The following is a 26,522-nucleotide window of genomic DNA, read 5'->3' as shown; positions in this document are numbered from 1 at the left end:
CTGAGAGAAGGAAAACCGAAATGCTTGTTTTAAAGGCCGCGATCGCGCTACCTCTTCCAGCAACACCTGCCCTGCGAGGGACGGGGCGTCCCCCCCACCCTCGGGGCCGCCCCCGGTACCGGGCCCTCCCGCCGCCGCCTCAGCGCCCGCTTCCCACAATGCCCCTGCCCGAAAACAAAGTCCCACGTGACCGTCGGCGCGGGGAGTCCATCATGGCGTCTCCCAGCGGCTGCCGGCCGCAGCCCGGCGGGCAGGGCGGTGGCACCGGGGCCGGACCGGCGGCTCTGCGGGGAGTCGAAGAGGACGCTGAGGGGCTGTACGTAGCGGTGGAGCGGTGCCCGCTCTGTAACACCACGCGTCGCCGCCTCACCTGCGCCAAGTGCGTCCAGAGCGGCGACTTCGTTTTCTTCGACGGTCGCGACTCTGAGAGGTACCGGCGGCCCTGAGGGGACGGGGGAGGGGGGGAACGGGGACATCTTCTCCCTCCCGTGCCCCCCCGCGGGGGGGGGGGGGGGGGGGGCCCGCCTAGCGCGGCGGCCGTTGGGCTGCCCCTCCCCCGCTCCCCTCAGGCTTGGGGGGGGGGTTGTGAGGAAAATGGGGGGGGGGGGCGGTTTGCACCCCCCTTCCCCGCCGTTCAGCCGCTGCCCGGGGGCGGGGGGCTGGAGGTGTGGGGCGGGGGAAGGGTCCTGCTGCTGCCGGGCCCACCGCGGGGCTGTCTGCCGGGGGGTGGGGGGGGGCGGCCCCGCAAAGGGAGGCAGAGCAGGACCCATAACGCGTTGATGATGATGATGATGATGATGATGATAATTAATAATAAAATAATATAGTGCCCCGACTTTCGCTTAGTCAGGTGCAGCTGTACCCGTGTTGATGTAGCCGACAGAAGCTCCAGACAGTTCAGGGCAAAAAGAGAGCTGTGCGGTAGGATATTTGAAATGCTTGTCTGTTTTCAGCAGCCTGCGTTAGACCAGTAATCTTCTAAATCATTAAACACAATTAGGAATGTGTGCAAGAAAACAGCACCTTTTTTTTTTTTTCCTCTGACTGTATAAATAGTCCTAATCATGGCCCCTTTTTTAGAATTACAGAAAATATTCCACTTGAGTTAATCACGCACCTTCCTGCTCCTCTTTGCAAAGCGTTGGCTCTATGGGAGGGTGGCTGGATGAGTGTTACGTCAATAAGCAAATATTCCCATTATATGACTCAGATGCAGATCGCCCCTCCGTAGCCGTCGTTCACAGCATGTCCATCCCAGATTCTTAAAAAGTCTGCCCAGCACCGTCTCCGGAATAGCTCTGATTTTTGGCTGACGCCGAGTTCTTGGTCCTTCATTTGTAGCTTCGTTAGCAGCTGTTGAGAGTGATTTCTTGAACTATTTTGAGAAGGTGGTAAGCAGCGTGTGTTGCGGCACAGTCCTCGCACCAAAGGCTCTTTGCGTCCTGCCAAATACAGGAACAGCCGAGGGGACGGCGGCGTCTTTCTTCCATTGACGGTGGGAGTGGGCACAGGGTGTCAGCCGGTGTGAATCAGCTTGCAAAATTGAGACTTCAGGCTGCCACTGGATGGTTTATTTTTGGGTTTTTTTACATGAAAGACTGTGTCATGGAACCACAAACTGCATTTAGTCTTTCTAAAATAGATGGAAAACTTGTGTTTGCGCGAGACTGCTCGGGGTTATCTGCAGCTTCCATGAAAAAATTGAATTTGGAGTTTGGAACATAAACCAAGTATTTTTTTCCTGCCCCTTTTGTAGCCTTAAGATTTTGGCTTAAACATTAGGCGTACTTATAGAAATTCAATTGTAGCCTTCATTACAGTGGAACCACTGTCATTCAGTATTAACCAAGGCTTAAGAAGTTTCTCTACCTATCAGAAAAACGAAATGGAAAAGAAACAGCCTTAGCCTAAGTACCAGAAGCAACAGCTTGTTGGAAAAAAACCCCTCTTAATCTTCCTCATATCTTCTCGCACGAGACAAGATCAGCTTTTCTCTCTGACAGTTTTCGCTCCATCCTCCTAAGACGCTTTAACTGTCCCATTCATCTGTGGCTAGAAAATGTTCTGTATGTTTGCACTGTGTTTTTTAACTGCAGGAAGTAAGTCTTTTTTTTTGTCTCTTTTTTTTTTTTTTTTTTTTTTTTTTTAACCCCCACCCTCTGGATGTCATGGTTCTGTCTGTGGGGATCACCTCTGTTCTCTCCTCCTAGAGCCTCCACTCTGGGGGTTCTCCCCGTATGCTCAATTTCCCCAAGCTTTGTTTCTCCTGCTGCTCAAAACTTTCCCAAGCAGTAGTGCAATTCATTGAAAACAGCAACTTCATATTAATGAATTAAAGGAACAACATAACGCAGATGACTAACACAACGTGAATAACATAAGTGTGTTTCATTGCAGCAGGAGTGCTCAGTGTAGGGACAAAGCCCCGTAAAGCTGGAGTTTCTTCTTGATCTTTTGAAGATAATGGAATTACTTATTTTTGTATCTCCGCTTGAAATTCTGTGTCTGCGTTCTATAGTTAATACTTGGAATGACTGATATTAGAGTGAAAGAGCCGGTCACTTCAGAGGTCAGGTTTCTTTGTTTCCTCTTTATAAGCAGCAGTTTCTATGAATTTCTTGCGATCTGAGCACAGAGAAAGGGAGCGACTTTTTAAACAGTGACCGCACGGCATGGCAAAGTCACGCAGGGACAGGTGCAGTTAACTGGGCTGGATTTCAGGTTGTGTTTACCATCAGCATTATTTATTTGTTTATTTTACTCCTTCTAGTAGTACCTGGGTTAATTTTAGATCAGCGTTGCCGGCGGGGTCATGGCAAGGGCTTTTCTGTGTGATTCAGTTATAAACGCGGTGTGAGAAATTCAGAGTGTGGAAGTGTGTGGGGTCACTTGGGCCTCCCATTTGTCTTTTTCAAGCGTTAAGACTGGGGAAAAGGATTGTTCTCGTGAAAAGTAAAGAAAGTGAGCGTTACTCCTTGTATCCAGTGGTGGTTTATTTTTAGAATTTTCTTGTGATTTTTCCTTTTAAGAGAAATGATTTCATGTTCTAACAGAATCATTTCGGGTTTCTTTTCATTGGACTGTTTTATGTGTTCATTTTTATAAAAGCTATGGTGTGATTGAAGTTGTTCATATGTCTGGCGAAAATCACACCCTGTATCTGTGAGGGGGAGAGATTGAGGAGCTGTTAAGATTAATTATTGAAGTACAGCTACAATTAAGGATGAGTAGTCCGGAAGTCCTCCAGTAAAATAATTGCTGACATTCTTCTTTTCATTAGTAATGTGTTGTATATTCAAAAGCTAAGCCGACATCTTGATGCTGGTTTCAGCTCAGAGACTCTTCTTGCTCCCGGGAGTTTACTCTAGCCTGTCATATGCATAAACGCTCAGAGTATATTTTACAAGCGTACTAAATTGCTTTGCTTTATATGTCTGCAGATGGCAAAAGCCAAAGACAGTATAATTGTGATGCCTAAGCCTGTCTGACTTCTCTGAGCTGTGGTTTATGACTAGGAATACTGACTTTTTGCAATGATGGAGTTTTATTATAGTGAATAGGTACAGTAATGGAGGCACCTATTGCTGTCCTCAACTCCTCCTGTGTTAATCAGTTCCTATAGATTAGGAAGTTCTTCTTTCTGATTGCTTCTCTCAGCTTACGAACATGTGGAAATAAGCCAGGTAACTGTAGAAAATCTCAGCCTGATGTGGTAAGGCTTGAGGAAAGAGAAACATTTAATGGATAATTTGAGATGTTGAGTTCTCGCCTTCTCTCAGTTTACATTTTATGGGAGTTCCTATAATAGTTCATCCAAAGTTTTGTTTCTTTGCCAAATTGAAAGGCTATAGATATCTAGAGAAAAATTAGTTACACGATGCGATGCAATTAAAATCAAGGCTGTATAAAGAAATAGAAACCTGCTAAAGAAGTTTGTAGGAGCTGTTTGATATAGTTGCTGAAGTGCAAAAATTACAGCTCACCACGCAGACTTTCACAAATGTTTCTATCTTCCCTCCCCAGTAAGAACTTAATTTAGTCCCAGATCCTTGACAAATCATTCAGCTTTTTGCTGATGCGATGGACGTGATTTGGGTAATTGCGTTTAGTCAGACTCTATGCCCATTAATCCAGCTTTGAAAACAAGAATTGCCAAATTACCCCAGCTCTCCCTGTGTGACTGCCGAGCGGCGTGTTTCTGGGCCGAGTTATTTTTGGTGGCAGCCAAAGGTCAGGTACAGTAGGTGTGCGTTACACGGCGCGCTTCTGGCATTTCCGTGATGACTGGTGGGGTGAGGACGCACAGGAAGAACGAACACACCGGGTCGAGCAGCCAGGCTCCAGTGGCACCATGTTGCTTCCTCTGGCTCATGCCTGGCCTCTGGCTTTTATGCCAAGCACCTGCATTTGATTTTGGTTTGTTTTGGAAGGAAAACAGATATTTTTGGTTGACTATGAAGGCAGCAGCCAGTAGTTTTGTTCTTGTTTTAATGCTAATGTCATCTGGAAGGGTGATTACGCATTTTCTGAACCCCAAGTTGGTCACCAAGCTTTCAGATTTCAGCACTTCAAGGAAAGAAATGAAGCATTTTAAAGTTTTACCTGAAATCAAACCCACAGAGTTGAGCAGAGAGATGGAGGCCCAAGATGCCATCCTGTCAAGGCTTACTGTGTAATTCTTTCTAAATAAAGTTTGGATATCCCTGAAATAAAGGACTTGTGAAGTATTAGAGCTCTGTTAGGATGAAATTGTCAATTCTGCATGTTCTAGAGGGAAATTAATGAATTGTTTTTCCATACATGGACTTAACCCAAGACACGCTTTTGAGGTGTGGATCAGGATGGTGCCGTAACATAGGAAGCACAAAGGAAAGTCGGGAAGCCATACACTGGCAGAAGACAAAGCACATTTGCTATTTTTTATGCCATTGAAATCTCTTGGCTGTTTCTCTTGTGGTTTGCTCTTACTATTCGTTTTGTCACTTCATGGTTCTCTGTAATTTCTCAATATGCATTGTTCCTATGCTATTTTCTTTAAACGTATTTCTCAATAGATTGTGTAACATGGAGGGGAGCAGAGCATGGCTGCTGCATAGTCAAAGGGTGAAAACACAGGATGACAAATCCTAAAAATATTCCCTTCTGCTCAGTTCTTTGCAGTTCTTATACCTCAGACATCCGGTGAAGCAGAACTCAATCAGATGTTTGGGTCATGGACTTGTGATGGCTACAAGGGCCTAGTAGAAATAAGTAGAAGACAATGCAACTTATTGCTGTTGCTAATACAAGAAAGATTTGGATGTCATGTAAAAGTTTTGAGAGAGTGCTGTCCTATTTGGACCTGTTAATGAATAAAGTGTGAGACACTACCACGTTAGAAGGGAGAAAATGCGACGCGTGGTGTGGTGTTTCCCACTACCAGGGTGGACTCAGCTGATACCAATCACAGCTCATGAATAACGCAGTTCAGGCGCACTAACAGTATCTGAGATACTACTGTTAATTTCTCCAGTGACTAAAGGTCTTTAGAGTACTAATACTGATATTGCTAAGCTATAAATCTAGAAATAGCAAGTAATTTGCTTACAAGTTCGATAATATGACAAGCTCATGTTTCCTCAGCTTAGGGGTTCTGTTGCAATTCCTGTGAGAGACATGCTCTAGAATTCTGCAAGCGTTTTATACGTTTAGCCATTGCTTCCCAAGATTAAGAGAGATAATTGAGGTTTAGAGACTCCCACAAGTTTCAGTCTTTCTATCTTTTCGGACAGCTGTTGTGCAAAATATCAATAAAAGCATTTAATCTCTTACAGGTTTTCAGACAAGAAAGAAAGGCTGATGCATCTTAAAACCAAACAGAGAGAATTCCAAAAACAGTAAGTTGTAGTTACTGAATGAAAATAAACTATAAGAACTCTAAGAAAAATGAAACAGTCTCTCTAACACACTGTTGCTGGAGACAGATGTAGTCCAGATAGTCATAAAACTTTCAATCATGTTTTTTCCTCTAGTGTTTTGAAGGCCATGGAAGGGAAAGAGATAACTGATCAGCTGGTGAGTTGTTCAAAGTGTCCCATAGTTTTTAAACTCTCTGAATTCCTAGATCTCATAGTTTAAAGTTACAATTTACCTTGAGGGCATTGTGTTGCTTTCCCAAAAAGCCTGTTGTAAGCAAAACCGAAATTGGCTCTGCAAGCAGAGTGCTCCAAACCGTCAGTATCTTTCATTTTTTACTATGTATTGGTTCAATAACTTACTATACCGATTTGCTTTATACCAAGCATTTGGTTTGTTTGTGGCATTCTTCTGTGCACAAAACAGTATATGAAATATTTGTTTGTTTGTCTGATCCAATTAGGAACATCGTGCTACTTTTGCTCTAAAGCTGCTGCCTTTGTTGTTAATCATTAGTCACTGTGTTTGAAGTCGTTTGTGCCCTAGAGTTGCTGAATGTTCTTTTTCAGAGATGGAAAATAATGTCTTGCAAGATGAGGATTGAGCAGCTGAAACAGACCATTTGCAAAGAAAATGATGAAATGACAAGACGTGAGTAATGCCTGTGCTTTTGTGATGTGGAAAACTCTGTGTCTTAGAGTGAAAAATCCATTGATGTGAATTTGAGTGTTAGTTTTTAAAAAGGGTGAATTTCCAAACCATCACTTCTTGAAGGCAAATTGGTGAGTGGATTTTAGCCTTTTTATGCTTGAGTTCTAATTAGCAAACAGCAGACGTTATTCAGCTGGATGGAGATCATTTTGCAACAGCTTTAAAAGTAAATGCTTAGCAGCCTATGACTTTGGCTTTGTCCCTGGGGGCGGCTTTATTCAGTGTAGTGTTTCTGATCACTTCCCCTTGATAAAGAGGAGCAAACAGCTCTGCAGCTGTTAGGAATTTCATGTAACTGGTAAGTTTTAACCCACACCTGTCTAGAAATCCTAAAATCCTACTTGAGCAGGAGTCACTGAAATAAAGCATAGGCTGGTGTGTTGCTACCGTTCAGCAGCTTGAGTTTTGAAACTCATTAAATATTTTACACACAAGAGATTTGTAGGGTCGTTTTTCAGAAGAGAGTATGCAGCTCTCCTTATGACTTACATGCAGAGGAAATATAGGAAGCATATTCAGAAGTGTATTGATTGAATCAGGAACGTTTTTATGACTTGAAATTCAAGAGGAGCCCTACAGAGAGTGGAAGCAGAGGCATATACCTGAGAATAGTGATAAAGGAATAGCACAGGCTTGCGGTGATAACATCAAAAAGGCTGAGATGCAAAATTATTTTCAATTAATAAGGAGGATGGATAGTAACAATAAGAAATGTATAATGAGAAAAAGATGAAGGAGTAGGCAAGGCTGTTAGTTAACAGGAAAGAGAGCAAATAACAGTGCAGAGAAGTCTGATGCATTTGAAACCTTCTTTGCTTCATCTTCTCGAAAGAAAATGTGATCAGCTGCTTAGCCAGAGTAAATTTTATATCATGAGAGGACTGCAGGCTAAGGAAAGAAAATAGCCAGCTAAATGTTACTTTGATTATGTCAGCAAGGCCTGAGATTCACCTTAGGGAACTTAAGGAATGAGCTGAAGTAGTCTGCGGAACACTCCCTCCCTGGTGAGGGAGTGAGGATGTCCCAGGAAACAGAGTGAAAACAGAATCTCTTTCCGAAGGGTGGAGGAAGGGAGAACCTTAAACTGATGACACAGTCGACATGCTATAAACCTCTGGCCACTTTGCAGGTAGCTGGAAGATAAGGTAATTAAAAGTAGGTATCACTTTGTTAAGAATAGGCCGTGTCAAATCAACCTCTTGGCTGGGGGACAAGTGGTCTGGTGGAGGACGAAGCAGAAGATGCGACATACCTTGCCTTTGGGCACTACCCAAACTGTCTCATGAGCAAGCAAAGACGTTTGCTCTGGGTGTACTCGCTGTAAGGCTAGAAAGGCTGCGTTCAAAGAGCAGCGATACTTGTCAAACCAAGGAGATGAGACAGGTGGAGCTCAGCAGGAACCAGTTCCTGGCCTGATTTTGTTCAGTATTTTCCATAATAGCTTGCATGGTAGAAGAGAAGGTGGAATGGAGGAAGCCAAAGGTGGATGACCATATGACTTCTGTGGAGAACAGGATCAATTTCAAAATCATGTGGATAAATTGACAATACCATCTGAAAAGAACAAAGTTGAGTGCACGTTATTTAGGAAAGAGAAACATACAAACCCAAAGTGGGGGACAGTGGTGAGATGTGGCAGGAAAAGATCTGGGGAATTGCAAATTAAATGAAAATTATCAATCTAATGCTGCTGCAGAAAGGTTCAGACCTCATTTTGGGTTATACTAATATAAGCATTGTATTTAAGATGGAAGCAATTATCCTGTGGTGTCCAGCTTTGGTGTTGCCTCAGTGGGAGTCTGGAGTCCAGTTTGAGCAATTTGAGAAGGATACAGATAACTGGAGAAAGTCCGGAGGAGAATATTAGGAATAAACCACGAGGAATGGCTAAGTAAATTGATGTTTGATTTGGTTTAGAGAAGAGGAAGGTGAAGAAAAGCAGTTTTTCAGTAGGTAGACAGTTATTACGAAGGAGATAATAACTAGTTGTTCTCTTTAGCCTGCGAGGAAAGGAGAGGAGGAAATCAATGTGACTTTGAGGAATTTAATGACCTTTTCTCAAAATGCAGCTCTGAAGGTGGCAAAATCTTAGGACCGACTGGGGAGTGGAGTTCCTCCAATTTTCTGCTATTCTGTGAAGCTCATTATCTGCAGCTTTTGCAACTTCTCTGATTCGCAGTGAACTTGATTAGATTTAACCCATAAACTGACCTAACTATTGCCCAACCACCCTGTTGTTAGCTCAGTTACCCCAAAACTACTCTTGCAGGTCGACCCAGAATGAACTCTTGCAATGAGTAGCCAATAGATCAGAAACTCAACTTGGTGCACTCTTGGACCACGTTAGAAAATGTGAATAGGTTGTTTCTCTTGGATATGATATAGCTAGTTTTCTGAAATAAGAACAATTTCTAGAACGTCGGGCTCCTGCTTTTGCAGTTGACTGGATACCTCAATAATTGGTGCTTCTCAAAATAAGGTTTTAAAAGATGTGTGTTTGCCTTCTGTCTGTGGAGAACAGTTCAAGGAGACGATGTTGCAAATATCTGGCATAGCTCTCTGTTGTGCCTGTGCTTGAATTTATCAGGCAATGCAGATGTGTCAGACGTAGTGGTGTCCTGAAATACTTCTGGGGACAAATTTTAATCGCCTCATAGACTGGGTCATAGAGCAGAGGTGTTGTGCCTGAAAAAGCACAGTTGTTTCTGCACCGGGACCGCTAAAGAGGAAGCGTGTGTGCGGTGTTCTCCCCTGCTTCGCAATTAATTGCTGTTGGCCCTGCAGAAGAGGGAGTTCGCTCTGTGAAAAAGTAGTCTTTCAAGTACAACATGAATCTGAAAATTGAACAGATGGACGTCTTACCCTCCTCTGTCTCTTATTCTTTATGCAAAGGGAGAGTTGGGGAATATGAATGCAAGCATTAATTGATTTTCTGTTGATGTTACAGGAATGCTTAAAGGAAACTGAATTACTAGCTGGCACATAGGGATTCTTGGTATGGCTGACAGAAAAGTCAATTTTGCTACAGTTCCTCTAACAGGAGGTCACTTATTTTATAAAGTAGAGGATTATTAGTTCATATCTGCCCAGGGAAAGTATTGTCACCTTCTTTAATGTGGAACTTTGCATCTCCCATGTATCAGATCTTCCTTCCTACCAAATGCATCGTGGATCGCAACAGATCAGTTAGATGACTAGAAATAACTCCTGATGTTCAGAGAAAGCACCATCTGTGTCTGGCGGGAGCAAGGCGCACTCCGAGGGGTACGCCAGCAGTCCTGGTCTCCCACCCTGCCAGACCAGGGACTGGCCAGAGTTCCAGCTCTGCAGGTACAAACCAGGAGTAGCAGGGTATCGTGTGCTGGCCAGGCATGGAATCTGTCTTGAGTCCTGTTCTTTGGATATAGCCTTTAATTTTTGTGCTCCCCTGTTGGGAAGACTGACAGTCTGAACGTGTTGTTTGAGGTAGCTACAGCTGCTTAGAAGTTTTCTTGATTTTAGTGGTGTATAATATAGCTCTGGTCTCATCTATGCTTTGCAATCAAAATATAGCAGTAAAACAGTGTCAGGGCTTAGAGCTTCCCTTCTGTGCAAAGGGACAGTTATCCTGCTTCTTGATTACAGGAAAGTGATGCCTTGCAGTAAGAGAACCTAACACTCACTCTTCTCAGCTATAAAAACAGAAAGTGAGTGACTAGTAGATGGGGGGGGTCTCATTTAACCTAGGGTACGTGAATAGTTTTAGACATCTATTTGGGGAGTGTGCATAAGAAATATTTTCCTATGCTTTTGAAAGACAGAGGTAGTTAATTCTTTAGCACCGTATGTTTGTGGCAGCATTACTGCAGTCAGTTCTTTTGTAGGAGAATCAGCAGGTGCTCTTGAAGGATATTTTTCCAAGCCTCAGTGTGCCTGACGTACGGAGTAAATTCAGGCAGTTGTAGCACTTTGGTACTTGAGCGCATTTCTCTTTTTGTGACTGGAAAGGGAGATAGTCAGCGTTCCCTTGCGCTAACAAGAAGTCTGCACCGTTGGGACCCAAGTGCTTTAAGAGCACGTACGTGAGCACGAAGCCCAAATATCATACGCTAACAGCAGCAGCGGTGCCAGCAATGGTGAATGAAGATGCTATCTGCACTTGGTTTTGGCTTCAAGCAACACATGCCTTTTTGGCCAGCACCATGCAAACATGTACAGTCAAGCTATTTCTGTCATGATGATTACCTCAGAAGTTTAATTAAACTGTGAAATCTTGGCTTTTCTACTCCAAATCCAAAAATAGCTGGGTAAAAGATAGGGAAAGATTAATCCCAATTTCAGACTCTTTGGAGATCTTCAGAAAAGATTAAAAAGTTGTACCACTTAGCAGCAGGAAAATGTTCATAGTGAAGCAGAGTTTTCTGTTTTAAGCTGCTATAGATTTTATTTTCTGTAACTGTTAATAATGCTTTTCTCAAGTTTACTACAAGTACCTCACAGCTCCTTTTTGGCTAACATCTGCTGCTGTTTTCACAGACGCAGAGGGACTTCTGAGAATTAAAGAGGAGAACCAGAGGCATTATCGCCGGGCTCAGAGGCATCAGGAGAAGAAAGAGAAGATGCAGAGGCATAACCGCAAGCTGGGAGACTTGGTAGAGAAAAAAACCTACGACTTGAAAACCCAGTATGAGCATCTGGCGAATCTTCGTCGGACGTATATCCTGGAGCTAACATCAGTCATATTTCCCATTGAAGAAGTAAAGACAAACATGAGGTACAGAAGGCTTATTCTTTTGGACTCATTTTGCTTAGCCTTAGACACCCAGAAGTGAGTCACGTAAGTCCGAGCTAGGCACTCTGGCTCCCTTAGCATCCGTGGGGAGAAGGAGCTGTTTCCCAAAGGCAAAGCAGCTGACCTAAAGATAGAGATCCAGGATAGAGGAATCTGGAGGTGCTAGCATCTCCCCTCTGAGAGATCGGAGGTATGTGTCCAATGTTAAACTAACTTAAAGTAGATAATTAAAAATCCCAGAACAAAGGAAAGGAGTTTGGGGAATAAGGAGTTTTGCAGGAGTGTTTCTACAAGCATTTTGTTCTCTGTGAAATCTGGCGAAGTGTCTGCCACGTGCATCTCTGCTTATAGTTTTAAAACTTCTTTAAAAACCCTCTCTTCCTCTTTGGGTGCTACAGAGATCCTGCAGATGTGTCGTCTGAGAGTGACAATGCTATGACCTCTAGCACTGTGAGCAAGCTCGCGGAAGCCAGGAGAACCACGTATCTCTCTGGGAGATGGGTGTGTGATGATCATAACGGGGACACCAGCATCAGTATCACAGGGCCTTGGATAACCCTTCCTAATAATGGAGACTATTCAGCATATTACAACTGGGTGGAAGAGAAGAAGACTACGCAAGGACCAGGTAAGGAGCGAGCTCTGATTAGGCATCTGGGATACTCCAGAAGCCATAGAACTTGCAGCCTGGGATGCTGACGGAGGGCACTGAGGAGCAGTAGCCCGGTGTGTGTGTTCTCACCCAGGCAAACCTGAGTCAGTCACAAATAAATACCAGGGTAGGGGTTAGTCCACTGAAATCCTCTTTTGCGGGAAATGCTCACTGGGACCACAGCGCAATGTAATAGAGAGAGAAAGTTAATTATTCACAGTTTTGACATGGTTCGCATGCCGTCGTTTTAACAGGAATTCCAAGAATTACTATTTTCTACGAACTTCTGACAGATTTCACTGTAAATGATTGCTGGATTCAGGCAGTTCTCAATACTGACAAGTGACATTTTCCAGAGTAGACTTCAGTAACACATTAACACACCCACTGAGGCTTCATTTAAAATGAGACTTTCGTGATGTTTTTATTTCTTTTAGATATGGAACATAATAACCCTGCTTATACCATCAGTGCTGCATTGTGCTATGCAACTCAGCTTGTTAACACTTTGTCTCTCATACTTGACGTAAATCTTCCCAAGAAGCTCTGCAACAGGCAAGTAAATGCATGTCTCTAAGGAGGTGAATCAGTGACCAGTTTTGACTGATCTTAATTTGATTTTTGTGAACGAAGTCATTACTTGGAACAGCTTTTATGGTAATGGCTGATGGCTCATGGATTTTTGTGCTGTTTAACTTTGGGTGGAGGGCTAGTTGGATTTTAGTTAATAGTTCCTCCCTCCTTTTTTACCTCCTGAGAGTGTAGACTAACCATCATAGTTGAAAATAACAGCTTCCTAATTGTCATATTCAGCATCCTCAAATTAGAAACGAAATATGACAGTCCACGAATAGCATTTTTCATTTTATGAGAACCTACTGTGCTTTACAAAATCCCATCCCAATTCAGCAACTCTTTGTCATCTTGAATAGCTCCACTACATGAAGCACCTTATAATAAGGCACAACAGCAATTTAATTCTCTTTGGGATAAAACACCGATGGGGAATGTACCTGGCTGCCAGATGTCTGGGAGTGTATTCTGTAAGCCCCATTTGTGATGAAAAGCACTGTTAGATTTTTAATGTCTGTGTGGAGCAGATGGGATCTATGCAGAAGTGGTACTAAGGGAGCTGTAGACCTGGTCAGTCTTCCAGGGGTCTCAGTCATGCTGCTGAGATTCTTTAATCACTTAAAATAGTGGTTGCCGAAGGGAGGGCACAGAAGTTGTGTAGGGTCTCTGCAGTTTTTTATACTATTTGGGTGCTTGGTCCTTGCAGTAGGAAAAGGTTGAGAACGGGAAACGATGCAAGATTTAAAAGGAGAGCTGAAATAGGTTGGCTGCAGTGGATCTTTGGGTTCCATACAGTCTACATCACCTCTTCTGTTGAAACCAGTGGGACTAGGGCAAGCACTGCTTGTTGATGAAATGCTTACAGTCTTGCTGGGTGAAAAATTATCTCCTGAGCACTCTAAAACTGGCTGTACAGTTTAAACAACTGCTCACCCTGAGCTCGCTTACTCCGGGATTTGTTAGGAAGCCAGGGCACAGAACGCTGATGCCTCCAGTAGGTGTATTTCCACAGCATTTTCCTTTCTGTGTGTATATATGTGTATGTGTTGTGTTTCAACAGTGAGTTCTGTGGAGAGAATCTCAGCAGACGCAGGTTCACGCGGGCAGTGAAGAAGCTGAATGCTAATATCCTTCACCTTTGCTTCTCTCAGGTAGGGGGAATGCACATTTGGCTACTTTGAGTAGCTTTTAAAATAACTCTGCCTGCAGGTTTCCTCCAGTAACTGATCGTGTCTTTTTCTTACCTTCCCCACGGTAGCATGTAAATCTGTTGCACCCACTGCATACGCTCAGGAACCTTATGTACCTGGTCAGCCCAGACACTGAGAACTTGGGCAGGTAAGAAAAGCAGAATCTCAACTCCCCTGTGATTGAATCCCCTTTGAAGTTATGCATTTGCCTTGTTACTTATGAGGGAAATTCTTCTCTTCTGCTGTACCTGTTGATCAGTCCTCAGCACATCAGAAATCAGGGTAGTTACAAGGAGGAGATGAGAGAGGACAGAAGAAGCAGGTCCTGAGTAAGAAATATGATTTCGGAGGTGTGTGTACGCTGTGCTTCTGTGTACGGCGGGCTGAGCTGGGGGCTTTGTAGCTAGTTACGGACTTGTTTCCCCTGTGCCCAGAAGCAGGAACTCCTTCCCTCCAGGGGACAGCAGCACATATGCCTGGCAGTCTCGCTGTGCTCCAAATATGACCCTACCCACATCTGCAGTATGTAAATACCAAAGAGCATCCGGCAATATAAACCCTAAAACAAATGCTAGGTAAAGGTTTTCCAAAAAATGCTTCCAGTCAATGAACACCCTAGACCAGTCAACACTTCAAATAATATTAATTTCTAATTAAATTAAGAGTAAAGACAACTTTTCTGTTAACTTAGTACGTGATGGAAAGGAGATCAGTTCCTGTGGGCTGCACACACCAGGTTTAATAATCTCCCTTTTTTGTTTGTTTTTTTAACAACTTAAATACAAGAAAGCCAACAACATTGATTTGGGATAATCCAATCGCAAGTCACTTGTGCCTGAGACAGTCTGCAAATATTTGTTTAATCTGACTACTGCTTTATTCCCCCTTATTTTCCCCTCTCAAAAAACGTGTAGACGTGGCACTTTGGGACATGGTTTAGTAGACATGGTGGTGTTGGGTTGACGGTTGGACTTGATGATCTTAGAGGTCTTTTCCAACCTTAAAGATTCTATGATTCTATCAAACACAGTAATGTCCTGAAATGTATTTTTCCACTTTGTTCTCGTGTACAGACCTAGTTGTATTTAAAAACCTGCAGTGCCACTAAGAGGAACTGAATGTGTGCTGCTAACCACTTACCTTATGTTCTTTGGGTATATCCTATATTCTTTGGGTATATCCTACTGATTCAGCCCAAAGATACAGGGGGGCCAAATCTTCGTAACATAGCTCAGTTTGGAAAAAATTATGTGCTTGCTGCTGCTTGTCTGAAAACAAGGAGCGTGCAGGAAACGCCCAGAGAATGAAGAACTGTGTCCTGGAAAGCAGCTGCTGTAAAGGATCCAGGTGTCACAGTGAGCATCTCTTCCCTGTGCAGATGTTTCGGAGCTCCACACGCATCAGTCAGGTCCACGTAGTAAAAGAAGAGGTGACAGGAAAGAGTCAGAGAAAATACCTACAGTGAGGGGCATGGTTTAGTCTGTATAAAACTGTCTTAGCTTGCTAGAGACGAGGTTGAGAGATGACTTCATTCCCACACCTTCATGGGGAGAAAATACAGGCTATTGAATGGCTTCACAAACACTTTTGGAAGCAAAGAGCCTGAGCTAGGCTGAAATGAGGAGCATGCGCTTAACATGGAGATTAATTACCCGCAAGAATGAAGGTGGGGATTCTCTGTTTCCCCATGTTGTCCTGTCAAGGCTGGATGAGTTTCTGGAATGGATGCTTTCATCGACCGAAGTTCCTGGGCTCAGGACAGGGGGAATGGGTGGAACGTAATGGCCTTTGTTACAGAAGAGGTCACTCGAGATGATCTCATGGTCCCTTCTGGCCTTAAACCTGATGACTGTCGTCTTATGTTGCCTTGTTAAGCAAAATGCTTTGCCAGAAGGCAGCACTCCCATTCTTTCCGGATTATGAAAGAGGAGTTTTTACCTTTTAATTTCTCGGCTGTCTGCAGAGTTTGCAGCAATCAGCTCTCTTTATTTCCCTTTAGATATTTAAGCCTATATTACCCGATAGTCTCCTTTATAAGCTACTGTTTTCAGATACATATAACTTTACCAAGCTTTAATTGTCTGGATTAAAATTTTCCATGCTAAATTGCTGCTTCAGGCTCCTTCTCCCAGTAAGGCTGGAGAAGCACTCTTACCCGTGTTAAATTCTTGCTCCTGTTTCACCGAGCAGCTTTGTGCTTTGGAATGAACTTCGGCAGGGACGCTGCTTGCTGTGGGGAACCCACCTTTCACCAGCTCTGTGAAAACCTGATGCTCTCTGGCCTCTGAAACTGCCTGCTTCGGCTCAGTAAAGATGTTTCAGATTTTGGCCGCCCGTTCTCCAGCGCAAAGCGGTGGGATGGGGAGGGATGCAGTTGCTTCTCCCACCAGGCAGTGGCAGCAGGGAACTCAGAGTCAGAGCGCAGGTGGGTTTGGTGGGGACCTCTGGATATCCAACCCATCGCCCCACTCAAAGCAGAGCCAGCTAGAGCAAGTTACGCAGGACCGTGGCCGGTGGGGTTTTGAGTATCTCCAGTGGTGGAGACTCCACAGCCTCTCTGGGCAACCTGTTGCAGCATTTGAGCAGCCTCGTAGTAAAAAACAATCTTGAGATGTTGCTCTGGGAAGTCTCCGCTAGTGAGTTGTGCCAACACAGTTCTCTAGGTTGTAAACTACATCCTTCCCCTCGCTGACAGAGCTGCAGCCACCTTGGCCTGGCCAGAGCTAGCATTAAAAATAAAAGCTGTTCCACGTCAAGCTGAGATTTCCACCAGAGGAGCTGTGAGTTTTATTATCAGTAGCTTTTTCTTTGGTGTGTATGTGTTTCACTGTCCACTGCCAAAGCAGAACAGCTCTCCCACCATTCCTGCTCCGTGGATTGGAACTCAGCTATCGCTTCCTTGGCCAACCGTTTTCCTTTCGCCATTGTCATAATACGGTTATCTCTGTAGCCAGCGAGTTTCTCTCTGCCAGCTGATAAACACAGAGGTGTTTTAATTTCTCTGCTGGACGTGTGACAGAGCAGGCAGTGCTTTGGCGTGCCTGGGACTCGCACCAGCGAAGTGACGGTCCTTCTGCACGGTACTAAACGGGCTGACGGCGTTGTGTCCGTGTTTGCAGGTCTGGGCCTTTCGAAATCAGTGCTGATCTCGAAGACTCCATGGAGTTTGTGGATCCCAACGCCACCGGCGAAACAGATGAGAGCGGAGACGAGCACGTCAGCGATGAAGAGACGGACCTGGGGACAGACTGGGAGAATCTGCCGAGCCCCAGGTTCTGCGATATCCCTTCTCAGCAGGTGGAGATGCTGCAGAGCCAGAGCACGCAGGTATCTCAGCCCATCGCCAGCAGCAGCGCTGGTGGGATGATCTCGTCCGCTGCTGCCTCGGTGACCTCGTGGTTGAAGGCGTACACTGGACATCGCTAATGAGCATGGGAAAAGGATCATAGGATTTGTGGAAGGAATCCCTCCCCGACAATGCTGTAGTAAACCTTACCTATTGAGTTAAGTAGTGCCTGGAACAAAGAAAAGGTCAGACTTTTCATTTTGTAAACCAGAAAAACCTTTTTATTTACCCAAGATGACTGTGATGGTACCGTTTTGTAAATTAGCTAGCTACGTACTTCTGACGGATTCTGTGACGGCACTTTGTGTCTTGGTTCTGTCTGCATTGTTGAGTATCGAAGAGAAAGGACCCGGCAGCCTCCAGCTCTACGTTCTAAAGAAGAAACAGATTTTGGAGTATTTGGATCGGGATGAGGACAGAGAGAAGGCTGCTGCTCAGTGTGCAGTCTGGACAGTGGTGCAAATGCAGTTCACATTTTCTTAACTCCTTACAGGGTTTTTGTTTGTGTGTGTTTTAAATCTGTCTTGCATAATGCAAAAATGCGTATTTCTAAATTTTTTTCATTCAGGACATGAAAATTATGCATTTTTAACATGTTTTCTAATCTCTGTTGCCATATTTTTAATACAAAGAATCAGCATGGACAGGAATTCACACAGCAAATTGCTCTTCTTTTTAAATTTGGTTGTGAATCTTTACCCAGTTTTGCCATAGAAAACTGGCTTGTTTCATGCTGTTTCCACCGGTAGGTAGTCTCAAAGGTTCGTGTTGTGCTGTCCAAAGCACACAGGCTCTTTACTCTTAATATCATACACCAAAGAAACACTGGACGTTCTCTTAGCTAGACCCACGTTTGATGCCGATACAGGATTGCGTTGTTGCAATAATATTCATCAGTTCCGCCACCACGTTGCCACTTTTTAATATTAAAAAAACCTCATTTTGAGCTAGCTGAATGAAGTCACACGTTCTCCACACTACATGCGTTTTAAACCCTATTCTATTTTGGTTTAGAGTGGGTTTTGTTTTCTTTTCCTCTTTACTGAATGCCAAGAAGTTGATTTTATTTCACTGCAGAAATGCTCACAGCGCACCTGGCTCGCACGTAAAACTACCGGAGGTGCGATACCGACGGATGCGTTCGTTAACAAAGTGCTCCTCCGCTTCCTCTGCCTTGTGGTATGTATTACTTAAAGATGGGTTTGCTCAGCGAGGCTTCCAACGTACGGTTTACATTTTATATAGCGGGGACATCGTACTTCTCCACGGGGTAAGCTAATGTCAAAGCATCCTCCCGGCCCTCCGGGAGGGAGGATTTCTGCCACTGTAGCTTCCCCGTGGTGGGGACGCGGCGAGGCTGCGGGGAGGGATGCGCTGGCCACGTCCTCCTGCGTGTTTGAAGTCCCAGCTCCAGGGCTGGCTTACCCGGCCGCCTCGCAGAGCCCGTTGCGGTGGTTTTGGTGTTCCTCTCCAGGCCGGCCAGCGCTGCCTCCAGCCTCTACCGAGGAGCGGATGGAAAAGCGGTTTTGGTACTGATGTTCACGTACCCCAGCGAGCTCCGTGCCCGGCGTACTGCCCGAGTATCGTGTCTCCCAACCCTCTGCCCCTCTCATATGGCAGCTCTTTCTCTCTGGCCCTGGGGATGTTGTCAGTAGTTTCTTCTTAATTTTTCTTTTTTTTTTTTGAACCAAAGACCCTTAACTCCGCACTAACACAACGCACGTTGGTAGATGAAGACACCCTTGTTCCTATCGTTCTTTTGGTTTAAATCCAATAGTTGGGTTTGTTTTAAGAGAACAGCCAAGACTCTCTTGACTACTGCAGTCCCACCAGGGCCAGTGCCCCCAGCCCCCCAGCAGCCCGCGCTGCCGGGGCCGGGAGGGTTTGGTCGCTCTTCGGTTCACAGCACTTTACTCACCTCCAGCTATCGGATCCTTTGCAGTTCTGAGCAACCAGCACATACCAGTACTGTATACTGGGCTCCTTGCATCGCTCAGCCCCTTCTGCTTCCCTGTTTATTTTGCACTGGACTCTGCCACATAAATTTTTTGTTTTGTTTTGAATACGCATTTCAGTCACTCTTTCATTGCTGCCTTTGTGCTACTTGGAACCCCTAAAGGTCAGACCACGATTCTGCTTTACGCACTGTCCGTTACTTTGGGGGGAAAAAACCCAACACAAAAACCTTTTTAAGCCATATACTTCGTAATCATCATGTTTTCCAAATAATTTATTTGCAATCATGTCGTACTCTGAAAGTGCACGACAGCCCCGTGAGGGTGTTAAAATGCATTGGGACAACAGGTCTTGTCACGAAACGTTTTTGTAACGGAATACAGATTGTGGTTGGTTTGTCTTTAAAGTGTTTTGCACATGTGTAGCTAAGGAAGAATTGTGTGTGTCCAAACCTTGAGTGCAATCGCCAGGATTAGTTTTCCAGGTTGTTTTTGGGGGAGGGCAGGAATATCCGTAATTAGTGATAATTGAAGACAGTGAACTGAGTGTTTACAAACCACTTTGCGTAGCACGAGTGCGGGAATTTCAGTTCAGGCCGTGACTTTTGTCCGTGACAAGTGATCTGGCGTGACCCATCTGAGGTGCCAAGGAAAAGCCCGGCCCTCTGCGCGAAGTCCGGGGCCTTTGGAGGGTCTCAGGTGGGACACCCGAGGGATGCTTGTCACCCGCAAAAACTCGGGGCCTCTCTCTGCAACTTCCAAACTAGATGTAACTAAACACAAATGGTTTGGGTTTGTTTTTGGTTTTTTTTCTAAATTTTATTGTATTATTGCAATAAATCTTTTAAAAAAAATTACTGTGAAGTTGTATATTTATAATTGTTACTTCTGTGTGGTTTGTTTTTAACCTTGCTGGGGAAGTACACAAGAATTTCCAGCCTTCAAAGCATCACAGGGACCAGACCTGTTACAGTGCAATCGTACAGCGGTAGAATAAGCAATACCCATTCTAAAAAAATACTCTTAGATAAAATAACTGCATCTCCATTGGAGCAGGTGGAGGAGTCCTGCAAAACACAGACGCACGCACACATCCCCGTACGTACACGTAAACCGATAAATCGCTCGTGTAAGCCTGGCTTTGAATTGCTCCTCGGCTGGGTGACGCTTGTTTCTGCAGGTGTGAGAGAAGACGCTCCTCTTCACGAGGTCACGGCGGAAGGACGCAAGCGTGTGTCTGTTTAAGGAGGTAATTATTAAAGTGAACCGTTGTGTGGCCGAGCGACGCGGATGGAAAAGGTCAGCAAGACAGAGGCAGGCTCTGCCCACGGGACCTGGTGGCCTGGCAGGCTGTGGTTTATTGGAGGGGAAACAAGCCATCCCGCTTCTGCACGCTCAGGAGCAGCAGCAGCAGCCTGGGGCTCCCGCACGCGGAGCCGGGGCAGTTCGCTGCCTCCCTCGCAGCACAGTCACGGCCGTGCAGGAAAGCAGCCTGTGCCCAAAGCCAAGCCTGGCTCTGAGCTCAGCTTGTGCCTACGCATTGCTGAGGTCACTTCTCCTTCAGCAGTGCCATCAGCAGGAGGTTTGTCCTCTTGCCACCGCTGGTTCCCGGCAGAAGAGTGTAGCACCCTGAGCCCCGTCTGTACCGCCCGGACCAGCCTCCCTGGCTGGGGAGGAGAAACAGCCCAGGGTGAACCTTCAGCACCGTTCCCAGCCTGCAAGAAGTGGGACTCCAGACAGAGGGCGGACGCATCCGTGAAATGCCAGTCCTGGGGCTGGCACAGGGAAGTTGAACCCCAACAAGGCGTCACGGAGCCCCGTTACAGGGGCCAGAGACACGGCAAATGGGAAAAGCTGCTGTAGAAACAGGCAGGATGGAGCAAGAGCCCAGCCACCAGCATGGCCATGGGTGGCTTTTCCAGTAGCGCCCATGCCAGGAGACCCCAGAGCTTGATGAAAACTGGAAGCTTACGAACAACGGAAATATTGCAATTTCTTTGCAGGCGTATCTGGAAATTCAGTCCGGATACTCCAACCACTCCCAGGCAGGGAAGTCAAGCACACAGTCCTCAGCTCTTCTGAATGCTGAATTTTCTAAATGCAACACTAGGCTATTTTTTTTTTTATTTTTTTTTTTTAAATTGCCTCTTTGAAGGGGGAAAAAAAAAAAAGGTTCATCAGCCATTGGGTTCTCCCTGACCTGGTCCTTAAGGAAACAGAAATCTGCACTTCACTACTTTATGCGGGGGGGGGGGGGGGGGGGCAGTGGGGGAGAAGCTTGCAGGCAGCTCAGCACGGCTACGTTAGAACAACCCCGTTCTGGATGCAAAACTTCATTCCATAAAACAATTTTTAACAGCAATGCTTCACAACAGGGATAATAAATGATGTATAAAACAGCCTGCGTTCCTTGGCCAGCTTGGGGGAGGGAGGGGAGAGTAAAGAGCAAATTATCCGCCGTATTTCACGTCTCCAAGGAACAAACCAGCCCAGTGCTATTATTTCAGCCTCATTTTTCCCCTCTGGCAGCCTTGTTCAACGAAGGTGACCAGAATCTCAGCCCGTTCCAAAAAAAATGACCTCACAGGCCCCTTATCTAATTACAAAATATTTTCCTCTGCCGCTTCTATTTCAGCCTCGCAGGGACTTTCCTTGCCGCTGTCAGCCTGGCATGGGTTATCTCAAGTTTTCCAGTCTTGGGTGAGGGGGCAGGAAAGCATTTTCGCCCCCCCGCCTTCCTTGACTGAAACGAAGCTGAAGACCTTTGATGCTGATGGCTTTCCTTCCAGAAAGTTGTTTTGCTGCTCGTCCCCAGCACAGCGGATTAAAGCTTGGGTGAAGCCTGCGCCCCGTTAGAGAATGAAGTCACAAATTAACGAGGGATCCTGCTTTTCCTCTCCCTCTTCACAGCCGATTACAAGGCAGCCGCACCCTCCTTTTTTAGCTTTCCACTGTCATTCCTCCTGCTTGGCCTAATGCCTGCTGCACTGCAGCGATGGCCGAGCAGCACCCGGTGCTGCCCAGGGTGACGGACAAAGCAGGGACTGGGGCAGGGGGAAAGAAATGGCATCCTTTTAAATCTACCGTGAACATCCTGAGCTTACCAACCCCCCATTTCAGGCTGTAAGGGGTCAGGTTTTTTCTCCCTCTCACTGTTAACGGAGCGAATAAAAGCACGTGCCTTCAAACCCTCTCTGTCCTCCTGTTCTGTAAGAGTCGCTCCGATCCCACCGCAGGTTTAGGCAAACGCGGGCGAAGCAGAGGGAGGTCTGGCCACCACCACCGCTGCTTTCCTCACCCCTCCCCACCTTAGAGAGCAGATTGAGGTGGGTGCTCGGCCGTCCCACGCAGCTGCTGTTGCAGTGAAGAGCCCTCACCCTGTCCCTGTCCCAGCCCAGGCTGAGCCCCGGAGGAAGGCGGCACCAGGTCAGAGATTTTGGCTGCAGTGACGGTTGCCAAAGGGGGCAGAGAAACAACCCGAGCACGAAGTGCAGGGACTGGAACCACAGAGACACAACCGCCGTACCCTGCGAAGTGCCTGCTGCCCCGTGACCCCGCTCTGGGGCTGCTGGGCTGACTAGGGAGCGTTCCCAGACTTCCAAACTGTTCCCGCTTGGGCTGCCACACTCAGCTCCCATTCAGGGTTTGAGGAATTACCGTTTGCACTCGACACGAACGTTCCCAACTCCCCTTTGAAAGCACCAACTCCCACCTCAGAAACAAGATGCCAGGGGCTGTAACAGGGTGAGGATTCCTCTTGCGAGGGAAAAATTCCATACTCCAACCTTCCAGCACATCGCTGAGCCAAGGCAACTCCGCTTTCATGCTGCTGGCTCCACGCTCCGTCCTCGAGCATCCCGGGAACAGCCGAGGGCTGACACAAGAGCCGAGGAGTCCTCGTTTTCACAAGTCTCACACACCTAGCACCAGCTTTCTCAACAGCAGGAGCCTCTGCTGCCTGCCCAGCTGGCAGGAGAAAGGAAAAGCTGGAATTTGTGAATGTTACAGCAGGGAATTCGCTAGGTAATACAGGTTTGGGGTTTATTTATTTCTTTTTAGTAGGAGGACTAGTTTTCTAGAGGAAGCACGCTGCAAGTCTGAACTACACCACAGTACCAAATTTCTGCCACATGTTTTACAGTACTTTTATTTTGGGGCAAGAGTTTTACAAGAGAAAATCAGGTAAGGCAGATCTAGAATGCACATTTTATTTAAGTAAAAAAAAAAAACAAAAAACAAAACCAACCAGACAACATGGGTAAGGTAGCCAAGAACTTTTTATATTCTGACTATACAATAATATTCCTCTTTTTATCCACTGCCACACTACTATAATGGATCTGTTCTAGTCTAATTTTAAGGTTGTCCAGTTAAGTTGTCTGAAGATTCTTTAAACAAGTTGACCTTTACCTATTTAGAGTTTCTTCTCAGAAACATTCATATATTATACAGGATATACAGATTTTTGAAACAAGACACTTAAAAACACACACAACTATAGCCGCAACACTATCATAGCTGCATTGTAGTGATTACGTTGTTCAGCCAGCTGTAGACTCTGTATGTACAATTAGTTTTTATAGTGTTATTTACATAGATGGACTAAAAGCTATCTTTAATCTAAAAGGTAAAGGCTCTTGTGTTTAAGTATGTGCAGTTTCATAGCCCTGTGAAAAAAAAAAAATCCACGACAATTATATACACTGTAAACAGCACAAGGCATAAGAATCTCCTCCTACCCCAAACAATCTCGCAGGAAAGTGTATGTGCACTAATATTCCTCTTCCACTTCGGCTCCCGCTCCTCTGGTTTTCTTATGAATAGCACGATTAAAGCTGTGGCAGGCAGGAACCCAGTGATTGTCATGAAGACCTAACTTACAGCCTGGGATGCCCTTCTGAGACCGGTGACAGCACATCCAGTACCCGGGCCCGTAGGGTAAAGCTTGACAGTATGGTTTGGGATGCCACCGGCACAGCGATACGTCCCCTTTCACGTACTTCTTCTTGCACTGCTTGCACGGGTCTTCTCTGTAACGGGGATCGCGAACCCAGCGGGAGTCTGCTGGCCTGATGTTGTAGTATTCGATGATGAATTTGAAGTAGTAGCAAGTGCATTTTAGGGCAACCAGGCTCCTAGTAGGAAGCAATCCGAAGATCTTCACTATGATGTGGTGAGGCAGGAAGGCCATATATTGCTGAGGCTCCAAAAGCTGCTGAATTTTAAACCTGGTCTCCAGAAAGTCATGCGAAACCTGCCTTTTTAAGCAGGAAGCATCGAGTACTTGCAAGGCCCCTTCTGTCGGAGGAACGGAAAGGGCAGATGGCTCTGTAGGGACGCTGTTTCTGACGCATGATCTGTCAGATGCCAAAGCATCCTCATCCTCATTTTGGGCTACTTCTGGCTTTTCTTGGGTACTTTCCCGTAGTGGCTGTGGCTCGTGAGCAGCAGGCTGGTCAGCCTGGAGAAAAAACAGCCTCCCTGGGAGCGGATCTTCAGTAGAGCTGGAGTTAGAGAGCTTCTCCTTCCTGCATCCTTTCTCGGTCTTGGTGACCGATATACTGATGCATAAGGGCTCCTTCCTCGCAGGGTGCAGATTCTGCTTTGGGAAAATTACAGGCTCTTTCAACATACAATCAACAGTCGCGTTCTTGCTCCGCAAGGAATCCGGTGGCAACCTGGCAGCAGCTGCACACGCAGACAGCAGAGGTCTGGGAGGCTCAATTCGTGTTTCACAATCGCTCCTGCCAGCGGTTATTGCCAACACTGCATGAGCAAGTCCCGAATTCACATTCCCCATCCGAGTATCCAGCCCAGAAGGAAAAGGCTGCCGAGCGGAGGCAGCTCCATCCCACAACTCTGTGTCACCCAGAGGGCCGCACCGTCCTCCGTATCCAGCCTCCGCCACCCCAGCCTCCTCCAAGTCATCCCCTGGAGCCTGGACGCCTGAGGAGACTTTCCCCGCCTCTCCCTCGGGCTGGGTGCCGTTCGCCAGGAGCACCCTCCCGACGTTTCTACGGAAGCTGTTGTTCCGCGAGAGGCTCCCGGCCTCCCGCTCGCTCTGGCGCCTCAGGCATTCTGACTCTAGCTTGGCCACCATGTCCAGCACACGCACGGGCTCGCTCTGCTGCTGCTCGCTACTACCGCAAGGTCCCCTCTCCGCGTGCACCTCGCACGCCCCAGCAGAGGAGAAAGGGTCCGAGGTGGGAAGCGCACCTTTAGGCTGAGCGTTCAGCCTCGTAGTAGCGGCAGGCGTGCAGGTTTTAGCACAGTCTACCAGTAAAGCACTTGCTCGTTGCTCCAGAAAAGCTACCATCTCTATCACAGAGAGGGACCGGCCTGGGAACGCACCCTCACCGTTGTCGTTCACGTAATGCACCGAACAGTGCTCGATGCCGCAGGCAAAAGGCTCCGGCTGGGAGCACCTGGCGTTCACCTCCCTCATTCTTTCCAGTTGAATTTTGGCTTTTTTAAGATCTACTGATTTTTTCCTGCGTTTAGCTGTTCTTCCGTCAATATCCCACGTGCTTTTAATTTTCATAGAGCCTAGCCGGTTGTTGCTGCTGCATTGCTGGGCTGCAAAGAACGCGATCTTCTCCTTAGTATTGCCAGGTTTCACAACAGCCCAGACATCCAGAGGCCCTTCTCCTTCTTCTCCCTGGTGGATGGTTGCAGACAGGGCGTTCTTCTTCTCCCTTGCACTTGGACCATCCGCTGGACCTTTCCCATTCATATTGCACATAGTATTCGGATAAATAATCCCCAGAAGCTTCCGAGATGGAGTCACGAAGGAGGGTTTTGGAAAAACGCTCAGTTTGGTGCAGTTGTTGGTGTATTTTTCTTCTTGTGTGGATCTCTGATGGCTCATAGGTGGGGCTCGCAGGGAATCCTGGCTTATTTCTGGAGATCGCTCTTTCTTCTGTAACTTGAGATATGGCTTTAAGTGCATACCAGAAACCCTAGAAAAAGAGAAACGGAAGAAGTTATAGTTGCAAGATATGCCTGCCTGGAATTACAGGCGGCAGCAGAGTAGGCACCAGCACACCTCCAACTCTTCATCAAGCAGCCCACACCTCAAAAGGAACCACATGAGAAAGGAAAAGCAGCAACCAGGCTGCAACATACACCCTCAGAGAACTTCGTGCAATAGGATTATAATCTTAATTTATAATGGGAAGCAGAGATCTTCCCATTAGAGAAATCTGTTTCCAGGGAGCTGCAAGGAGAAATCCTAACATTTAAATTCTATCTGTTGTGCAAACACAGCGAGTGGTTCATTCTAGAGTAGAGACACCCTTCTGTCTGTTCATTTCTTAATCCAGTTGTAAGGTAAGTGTGGGTCAAAGGGTTTATCTTGTCGTTAGCTACCAGATATAGGCAGATATGTATAGATTCTTTTCAGTAGATAAAGTACAGTTAAAGCTGAAAA

The 26,522-nt window shown here is 46.0% G+C and overlaps 2 protein-coding genes across 7 annotated transcripts in view; one reads left to right on the top strand and one right to left on the bottom strand.

Moving 5' to 3' along the window:
* The first annotated feature begins 181 nt into the window (after positions 1-181).
* On the top strand, positions 182-21,249 carry ATG14 (autophagy related 14). Its single transcript, XM_075753257.1, has 11 exons — positions 182-430; positions 5,814-5,876; positions 6,012-6,054; positions 6,465-6,546; positions 11,122-11,359; positions 11,776-12,005; positions 12,467-12,584; positions 13,663-13,753; positions 13,861-13,940; positions 16,912-20,342; positions 20,658-21,249. Exons 1-10 carry the CDS (start codon positions 213-215, stop codon positions 17,216-17,218), a joined length of 1,470 nt encoding a protein of 489 aa, XP_075609372.1. The 5' UTR covers positions 182-212; the 3' UTR covers positions 17,219-20,342; positions 20,658-21,249.
* Positions 21,250-23,285: 2,036 nt separating this feature from the next.
* The window catches only part of FBXO34 (F-box protein 34), a 40,829-nt gene continuing 37,592 nt past the window's right edge, over positions 23,286-26,522 (bottom strand). For all 6 annotated transcript variants that reach the window (XM_075753251.1, XM_075753250.1, XM_075753255.1 and 3 more), the window contains one exon: positions 23,286-26,052. In XM_075753251.1, coding sequence (XP_075609366.1) covers positions 23,865-26,052 — 2,188 coding nt within the window. In that variant the 3' untranslated portion in view covers positions 23,286-23,864. The remainder of the gene's footprint in view (positions 26,053-26,522) is intronic.

Source organism: Balearica regulorum, chromosome 5, assembly GCF_011004875.1.
Source record: "Balearica regulorum gibbericeps isolate bBalReg1 chromosome 5, bBalReg1.pri, whole genome shotgun sequence".
Classification (NCBI taxonomy): domain Eukaryota; kingdom Metazoa; phylum Chordata; class Aves; order Gruiformes; family Gruidae; genus Balearica; species Balearica regulorum.
Note: the sequence above shows the minus strand (reverse complement) of the source record. Positions and strands in the feature narration are given on the sequence as shown.